This window comes from Hemitrygon akajei, chromosome 5 (genome assembly GCF_048418815.1).
Source record: "Hemitrygon akajei chromosome 5, sHemAka1.3, whole genome shotgun sequence".
NCBI classification, from domain to species: domain Eukaryota; kingdom Metazoa; phylum Chordata; class Chondrichthyes; order Myliobatiformes; family Dasyatidae; genus Hemitrygon; species Hemitrygon akajei.
Genome location: NC_133128.1, coordinates 48,158,723 through 48,168,151, shown reverse-complemented (window position 1 = coordinate 48,168,151; position 9,429 = coordinate 48,158,723). Strand labels below are relative to the sequence as shown.

At 36.6% G+C, this 9,429-nt stretch overlaps 1 protein-coding gene across 2 annotated transcripts in view; it reads right to left on the bottom strand.

Moving 5' to 3' along the window:
* Positions 1–5,805: 5,805 nt before the first annotated feature.
* Positions 5,806–9,429, bottom strand: part of ccdc181 (coiled-coil domain containing 181) — a 49,914-nt gene continuing 46,290 nt past the window's right edge. For both annotated transcript variants that reach the window (XM_073045476.1, XM_073045475.1), the window contains exon 6: positions 5,806–7,570. In XM_073045476.1, the coding sequence (XP_072901577.1) occupies positions 7,402–7,570 (169 nt within the window). In that variant the 3' untranslated portion in view covers positions 5,806–7,401. The remainder of the gene's footprint in view (positions 7,571–9,429) is intronic.

The following is a 9,429-nucleotide window of genomic DNA, read 5'->3' as shown; positions in this document are numbered from 1 at the left end:
ACAGGAGTAGCTGCAGAGAGGCTTAAGAAGTTGTTTGACTTCAGTGTTTGCTATTACTCAAATGATCATTTAATTAATATTGCTTTAAAGGATGCTTTAGCAAGATAGTTTTTGAGTGAACTAATAAACCAAAAGTTTTTTAGTTTGCTAATTGTCACAAATCACAGTACCCCTGGTGTAATTAAGATCAATTCAATAGAATTATCTTTAAGGTAGATTCTGAATAATAAATTAGATAATCAGCATAATTGGCTTTATTGTGCTTAAAGGAAATAATTAGCTGAATATAGACCACCATTCACAGCATGTTGCATACAGAAGATATATATGTAAAATGTATGGAACTGAATCATGTTCTATTAATTTCAAGGAAGTGCCACTGGCAGCAAGGCCTGCATTTTTGTCACTAATTAAGCTTGCAAAGATGGTGATCATTTGCCATCTTGAACACTGAAGTCCATATACTGAGGTTATTTCCACAATTAATAGGGGTTCCATAATTTGACCTAGCTTTGTTAAAGGGATCAGGAGTGTGGGTGATGCTGAGTGTGTTTCCATGCACCTGCTCTAATTACATCTGTCCCACAATGCGATGAATTAAAAATCTTTTCATTATAACTGTCACAATGTACAGACATATGAATTTATAAGTCCATTGGCTTGTTGAAAGAAGCTGTCCTGTAGTGTGTTTGACCTGGCTTTAATGCTGCAGTACCGTTTGCCAGGCGGAAGCCCCTGAAACAGTTTATGATTGCGGTGACTTGGTGTATAGCTGGTAACTCGTGTTTGGGAGGTTCTGTAAAAGAAACCTTGGCAAGCTGTGGTTACTCCTGTAAATAGTGCTCCCTGTATAGAAAGGGCTGCACATGAAGGAAATGTTTTTTAAAGGATCTGTATGGTCTACTTCTCAAATGACTGCTTTGTGTTGGATTGCTTGAATATTGTTGGAGAGGAAGTAGGAAGATGGTTAGTTACAGTGAATCGCTCACTGCAGGATTCTCTGCCTTTGCCCTCTGAACTAAAAAGAAATAACCCGTGATTTTCTTCCAGTTAAATGTTCTCTGGGATTAGACAAGCTAAGAATTGAACGAGTTGTTCTTCTATTAACATGGAAAATAGTCTGCTGTGCAGTGCATTAATCTGGTTGTTTCAGCTTTCATCTTCAACTGTTTATCTCTTGAACTTCGCTGGGATAAATGGAGTTGATTATCTTCTTACTGTGCTCTATTTTATTTTTCACCCTGAAAATCATGCTAGTAAGATTTACTTACTAGTAGAAAATCATATTAAATTGTAATAAGACCATTAGACATAGGAGCAGAATTAGACCATTCGGCCCATTGAGCCTGCTCCACCTTTCTATCATGGCTAAGTTATTATCCCTCTCAACCCCATTCTCCTGCCCTTTTCCCTGTAACCTTTGACGCTCTTACTAATCAAGAGCCTATCAACCTCCATTTTAAATATACCCAATGACCCGGCCTCCACAGCCATCTGCGGCAATAAATTCCACAGATTCACCACACTTTGGCTAAAGAAATTTTTCCTCATCTCCGTTCTAAATGGATGTCCCTCAATATTGAGGCTGTGCCCTCTGGTCCTAGACTCCACCACCATCAGAAACATCCTCTCCACGTCCACTCCATCTAGGCCTTTCTCTATCCAATAGGATTCAGTGAGATCCCTCATTCTCTAAACTCCAATGAGTACAGGCCCAGAGCATTCAAATGCTGCTTATGACCTTTCTGCAGACTCCCTGCTTCCTCAACGCTACCTACCCCTCCATCTATTTTCATACTGTTCACAAACTTGGCCACAATTTCGTCATCCAAATCATTGACATATAATGTGAAAAGAAGTGATCCCAACACAAACATCTGAAGAACACCACTAGTCACCAGCAGCCATCCAGAAAAGGCCCCCTTTATTCTTTGCTTCCTGCCAGTCAGCCAATTTTCTAACCATGCTAGTATATTCCCTGTAATTCCAGAGGTTTTTATCTTGTTTAGCAGCCTCATGTGAGGCACCTTATCAAAAATCTAAAGAACAATAATCACTGACTCTCGTTTGTCTATCCAACAGATTTATCAGGCAGGAATTCCCTTAAAGAAACCATGCTGACTTTGGCCTGTTATATCATGTGCCTCCAAGAACCCTGAAACCATATCCTTAATAATGAACTCTAACATCTTCTCAACCACTTAAGTCAGGCTAACTGGCCTGTAATTCCTTGTCTTTTGCCTCTCGCTCCCTTCTTAAAGAGTGGAGTGACATTTGCAATTTTCCAGTTGTCTGGAACCATTCCAGAATCTAGTGATGCTTGATTAACTACTAATACCTCTACAATCTCTTCAGTTACCTCTCAGAACCCTGGGGTATAGTGCATTTGGTTCAAATAAATTATTTCAGACCTGGATTCCCAAGCACCTTCTCTTTAGTAATAGCAACTATTCTCATTGCTGCCCCTGACACTCACGAATTTCTGGCACACTGCTGATGTCTTCCATAGGGAAAATTGACGCAAAGTACTTATCAAGTTCATTCACCATTTCTTTTCCCCCATTACTCCCTCTCTAGCATTGTTTCCCAGCAGTCTGATATCCACTCTAGCCTATCTTTTACTCTCTATGTCTGGAAAAATAGTCCTGATGAAAGGTCTCGGCCTGAAACATTGACTGTCTATTCATTTCCATAGATCCTGCCTGACCTGCTGAGTTCTTCCAGCATTTTGTGTGTGTGTTGCTTTGGATTCCCAACATATGTAGACTTTCTCGTGTTTAGAATACTTATTCTTTGGGATGTTGCTCCCACAAGCTCCAGCTGTTCATTGTATTGAACAAAATAGTGTCAAGTAAAACAGGCTGAGGTAATTTGGCCTTTTGCCAAAGACTGTATTAACCAAGGTATTGAGCACAGTATTTGGAACCTACTGAACAGATTATTGTTCTTTAAAGCATTCTGATGCCTTTAATTTCTTTTAACAGCCCAGGACTGATGCATAAATTTTGAGATTATGAGTGATCTATCTGAATGATATCTGATTTCTTATTCTAAATTCTTGGCATTAGAAACCAAAACAGAAAGTAAATCTTGTGCATTTTAAGAGTCAGTTGGTGACCAGAAGAAACATTTGACAGTGATCAAGTCACTAATAACTCTATAATTAGAGTAACTGATTGCCCAAAGGGTATTTCCTATTTATACATTAAAATTGGGAGATGTTGTGATACAGTTTAGTAAGAAACAAAATATTTCCCAAAACTATTTCTACTTACCCTTCATATCTTACAGTTGAAAAACTTAGCAGTCAAGTGTTACAGTTTTGATGCTGCTGACATTTCAAAAAAATTTAATGGAAGCCTACATTTAGAAAGTCATACTTTACAAATCATTCTCTAGAAAACAAATTTGACCTCTCTTTCCTTTTGAAAGCTTGAATCTGGCAAAGTGTATGTTTTAAGACAACAACAAGGTTATTAAAATTAAACAAATAGTTGCTGGTCATAGGATGTGTGTGCGGTGATTAGTGCATTTTCTGGCAAAGCAAGTTCAAAGAGAAGTTAGTGTTGCGATTGTCTTAAGTTGATGCTGATGTTTAGTCATTGTTAAACACAATTACTGCAGTGCCTATGTAAATTACTTCTTTGTTCTCCATTTGGGATCACACTATCTGCTTGGATTTTCTGGATTTAAGAGACAGAATATTTGGTGACTGATCTCTTTGTGGATCCCATTAAGGATTTCACTAACTTGATTTAGTTATCAGATTCAAAATCTGTCATAAAGAATCATCACTGGATTTAAAAAAAACTCCATTTAATTTTAGAGGATGATCACTCAGTCATTCACCAAACATAGGCACTTCAGTATGAAGAAGAATGGAACAAGGTAAGTTTATGAAGCAAGGTGCCTTTTGCCAAGATGACAGCCAACCGGCACAATCTAAACAACATCATATTTTAATTTCTCATCACATTCAGCCCATTGATTCTATTCTACTCTCACATCAATCCTATCACTCCCATTCCTCCAGCTGTTTACCCGTGGTGGTTAATCAGAGGAACCTCCTGTTCTTTATCTGCATTTGGATCACCAATGTATACTATAATGTTACAGCCTTTATTTTAATATCTTATTTCAAATAATACCACCAAAATTCATCATTTCCACTATTGTAATATCAGTCTAGATTATACGTTCTCATGTTGGTAAGCTTTCTTAAACATTTTGCCTCGGAAAGCCTATGCTTTTCTGGACGAACAATAAACTTCTAAGAGCAAGAGGTCCTATTGATCTTTCACAGACATTCCCTTTATTTACTCTACTCTTTCCTTGGCAACTGAAAAGGAACTTTGAAATTCTGATGAAAGTAATCAATTTGAAGCATTAATATTCTGATCTCCACAATTACTGCATGGCCTGCTGTGTATTTCCAGTATTTTCTGTTTTTATTTTGGATATCATTGAAGCTCTGTCCAGAAAATGAATGATTGCCAGATAAAATGCTTAGAAATTACATAGTGTTGATCTGAGGCTTGTGCAAACCTCTATCTATGGAATGATAACATCCAAACTAGCAAAAATGCATATTCAGAACTCAGAAATTGGGTAGTGGCCTTTTGTTTCTTAGAAAGGCACACAAAGTACTAATTTGTATGCTATAGCATTGATGTGGAGAAACTGCAATACTTGACCAAAATAGTATAATGAACATAATCACTGTAGAAGGTGGGCATTTAATGCATTGTGTCCTAGGGGAAGCCATGTAAGGTTGGGGGATCGTACCACATTATTTATAAAGTAGAGTCCTAACATTACTAAATGCAAATAGAAATTGTGTACCAAATGTCCCATCTTTGGCACTATTTAAAAAAACATCTACCAAAATGTCTTCAAGTTCCTGACCCCTTTCCTAAAGCATGGTACCCAAAAATGGATCTAATTTTTATGGAACTTTTGTTTCTGTGGTGTAAAGACTATTAGTTCCTTCTTTTTCCACCATATTTTTCTGCTTTGTTTTGCACTGTGATGTCCATTTGATTGAAGAATTTAAAAGGTATATTGAAAAGGGTAAATGTTACTGACCAAGATTACTCAAACTTTGAACATGGAAACATTTCAAATTTGTCAAGTGGCTGTTTGTTTCAGAATGTGATTTTGTGCTTTTCTTAGTATCTCTAATTTCCAACATGAAGTCCCAGGAAGGAAATAGAGTGCAAACCAGTCTATGCTAATAGTTCAGCTCTTCGAGTTCCCCTTGAGATGAGTCTAGCCAGATAATGCAAATTTCAGACTCTATGGCATTCAGGTAAGGTTAGGGGTTGAAAGCAAGCCTTCTGTCTTAGCTGTGTGTAAAATACAATAATTATTTTTCTTTTGCTAGTCTTCATCTATTCCTCCTTTCCTTTGGAATGAAATTAATAGGGCATTTTATGAGTAAGCCATGCGTAAAATAATTAGAGTTAAAGAGCATCTTGCAGTATTTCTTCCAGGAAAGTACTTAATTCCCAATGTGCACATCCAAATTGGCTAATTATGATGAGAAATGGTTTTATTTTGATTTATGTGACTGATTCTCTAAGCTAATTCTTTAATCTTACCTGAACACTGTCAGCAAGACTCACTGAGTGGAAATTAGCATGTCTTGAAATTAATTGATTTTTTTATAATGTGTCGAAGAAATTTAAAGTTTTGAATTTTAAGAATGTAGCAAATTTTTACTTAAACTGCGTAAAGGAATTGTGTGTATTATTGCTCAATGGTATCAAGAGTAAGTTTGATCCTTGGAAAGTGCACATCCAAACATTTGGTAAATAGTTCCTTTTTATTGTTAAGAAACTTGTTCATAATATCTGTACTCTTACAGATACAGAAGTACCAGAACACTATATTACAAATTGTCATTACACTTAATCAAACATTACTAATTTCATCATATAGAATGTCAAAACACAGATGTGGCTATTTCAATTTATTTCATTTTTCATTCTGTTTCCAAATGCTGATTTTTAAAATTATTGTTACCTTGACAACTTTGGTCAATACCCTATCATAGACACTCCCCTCAGTTCTCTACAATTTTTTCCTTCTCAGCAACTGAAAACATTCTCGTTTCTTCTGTCATTTCTGAAAAAGAATCCTTCACACATAATGTGAACTTTGTTTTTCTTTCCAAGAATGCTTTCTGACTTGCTAAATACTGAGCTAACAGAATTTTCTGTTTTTATTTTGGATTGTTAGCATCTACATTTTTCAATTATTAATTGCATCTCAATTTTTAAAAATTGAACATAAATTACCCATCTTACGAATACTCTTGTATGGCTTTAGTGTCTGTTTAAATCTGTATAACAGAAATTATAATGGATAATGTTTCAAAATAATTAGACATATACTGTTGGAATTTTCTGTTTAAACTTTATCAGTTTAATATAGTCAACCTAAAGTAAACCTTAAATATCTGGCAACCTTCATGACAGCATTGTTATTAATATGTACTTCTAAAGAAGGGTAATTAGAAAATTATCACTGGGAAGTTCCATGGAACTTTTCTATCACACTTTTGTAACTTTGGCAAAAATGGAGTTCCATTCCAAGGTGCACAGAGGACTGGAAGCCCCAAGCAGAATGCTTGTGGCTGGAAAGGGGAACTTAAAATTGAAATAGAGGCTTATGGAATGGATTTCACAAGCCAAGTTATTAATTTGTTAGATTAATATGAGCACAATAATTTAAGCTAAATAATATAAGCTATTCCTAAATGATAAACAGCAAAACAGCAAGGTACACAACACAAAGCAATTTTGGTCACTCAACAGTTCCTTATACTGGCATTGCCAGAGAAAAGGCAGATCATCTGTCTATTCAGTTGATAGGATGTTATGTGTATGTTTGATTAGAGGGGTGTGGGGGAGAGGGAGAGAAACATATGCATTTCATTGTAGGTACAAATGTTAATTGACACTCAACCTTAGACATTGAAACACAATAGCATTTAAAAGATTTAATTCAGAATGAGGGGATGGAATTTAAATTACTGTTTGTATATAGAAAACATCACTAAAATCTGAAACATCATTGATTTATATTTCATAGCTCTAAGAAACTTTTCTGGGAAGTTCAAACTCAAATGCCTGTCTACTTGAACCTATTAAAAATGGAATACAAAAAACAGTAGCATACAGACAATGTGAATAATTTATTACAACATAATCATGCTTTGTGCAGTGCTCACGAGTATTGATGCTGATGCAGAAGCATATTGAGAAATCAGTGTTGTTGCGATCTCTTAAGCTATGCTAGTGAAAGTGCAATATGCAAACCCACTAAAGGATGCTGCTTCATCTGAAACTTATTTTGAGGCATTCTGAATGTAAAGAGAGATAGGATGAATGGTATTTTCTAAAACCTGTACCCATAATTGTCAAAGTGAAATGATTTAGATTCATTAAGAGAGCACAGCAGAGTTTGCATCCTTTTTACTCTTCTAGCTTCTAATAGAAACTTCTTGCATCTCTCCTTGGCAGCCAACTGCTCAGCACGTTTCTCAGCTTTTTTTCGTTTTAGCCATCTGTAAAGATACAGAGAGAGAGATTATATCAAGTGCTTACTGAGCTCAGCAGAATAAAAAAAAAACTGTCCATCTATTACACAGAATGTTCAATATCTTTTAATATTTAAACATGGACTGTATTTATGGTGTTTTACCACATCTGTTCAAAACAAGTCATGGGACCTAATTTTTAGATAGTTAATTGCATAAATTCTCCTGGCAGGTATATGGTGTACAAGATTACTTTATTGTCAGTTGAAGGATGTCATTTAGCTTGAGCAACTGAAATATGTCTAAATAGAAACATAGAAAACCTATAGCACAATACAGTCCTTTCAGCCCACAATGCTGTGCTGAACATATACTTACTTTAGAAATTACCTAGGCTTACCCATAGCCCTCTATTTTTCTAAGCTCTGTGTACCTATCCGCGAGTCTCTTAAAAGACCCTACCGTATCCAACTCCACCACCATCGCCAGCAGCCCATTCCACACACTCGCCACTCTCTGCGTAAAAAAAAAAACTTACCCCGACATCTCCTCTGTATCTACTTCCAAGCACCTTAAAACTGTGTCCTCTCATGTTAGCCATTTCAGCCCTGGGGAAAAAAAGCCTTTGACTACCCTCACGATCAATGCCTCTCATCATCTTATACACCTCTATCAGTTCACCCCTCATCCTCCGTCGCTCCAAGGAGAAAAAGCCGAGATCACTCAACCTATTCTCATAGGGCATGCTTCCCAATCCAGGCAGCATCCTTGTAAATCTCCTCTGCACCCTTTCTATAGTTTCTTTCCTTCCTGTAGTGGGGTGACCAGAACTGAGCACAGTACTCCGTGGGGTCTGACCAGGGTCCTATATAGCTGTAACATTACCTCTTGGCTCTTAAACTCAATCCCAAGATTAGTGAAGGCCAACGCACAGTATGCCTTCTTAACCACACAGTCAACCTGCACAGCACCTTTGAGTGTCCTGTGGACTTGGACCCCAAGATCCCTCTGATCCTCCACACTGCCAAGAGGCTTACCATTAATACTATATTCTGCCATCATATTTGATCTACCAAAATGAACCACCTCACACTTATCTGGGTTGAACTCCATCTGCCACTTCTCAGCCCAGTTTTGCATCCAATCAATGTCCCGCTGTAACCTCGGACAGCCCTCCACACTTTCCACAGCAACCCAAACCTTTGCGTCATCAGCAGATTTATCTTTGGTCTTCAGCATCCAATGAACAAGTAGGCAAAGTTTTCTTTTAAATACTTATTATTAAGACTTACTTCATTATATTAAGGCTTAACTTGGGGCTAATAAATTACTGATTCTCTATCCAAGTATCAATTTTGTATTAACACAAGATAAATTATGCAGTGAATTATTTTAACTTGATGATTTCTACATAATCAAATGCTTTAAAAGTGACTGAAATAAACAATTAACTGCTACTAAAATTTCACGTCCATGAAGATTACAAGTTAACAATTTGAAAGTAAAGCACTTTTTGTTCATATTTCTCAGACTTTGTGATGGAACTAATTATGTTTAAAGAGAATATGTACTTTAAGAATCTCCAAAATCTGTCTGTTGATACTAATGATTAAAATGCAGGTCACAGCATAGAGCTGTAAATTTCAGCCCATCTCAGTTTACTTTTGTAAATATGGTTAGTATTTAAAATAAAGGATCTAGAGCTTTCCCACATATATGACGAATAAACTTGTCAGGCTTCCTGCCCGTACAGGTACCGATTTTATCCAATGTTTCAATGACAAACTTTGCCATCTTCATCAGGGATGATGCCTAGGCACGTCTACAGTCCAGGGGTATTTATACCCCGTCATCCATCCTTCCTGATTGGTTAGTCCTCATCCAGT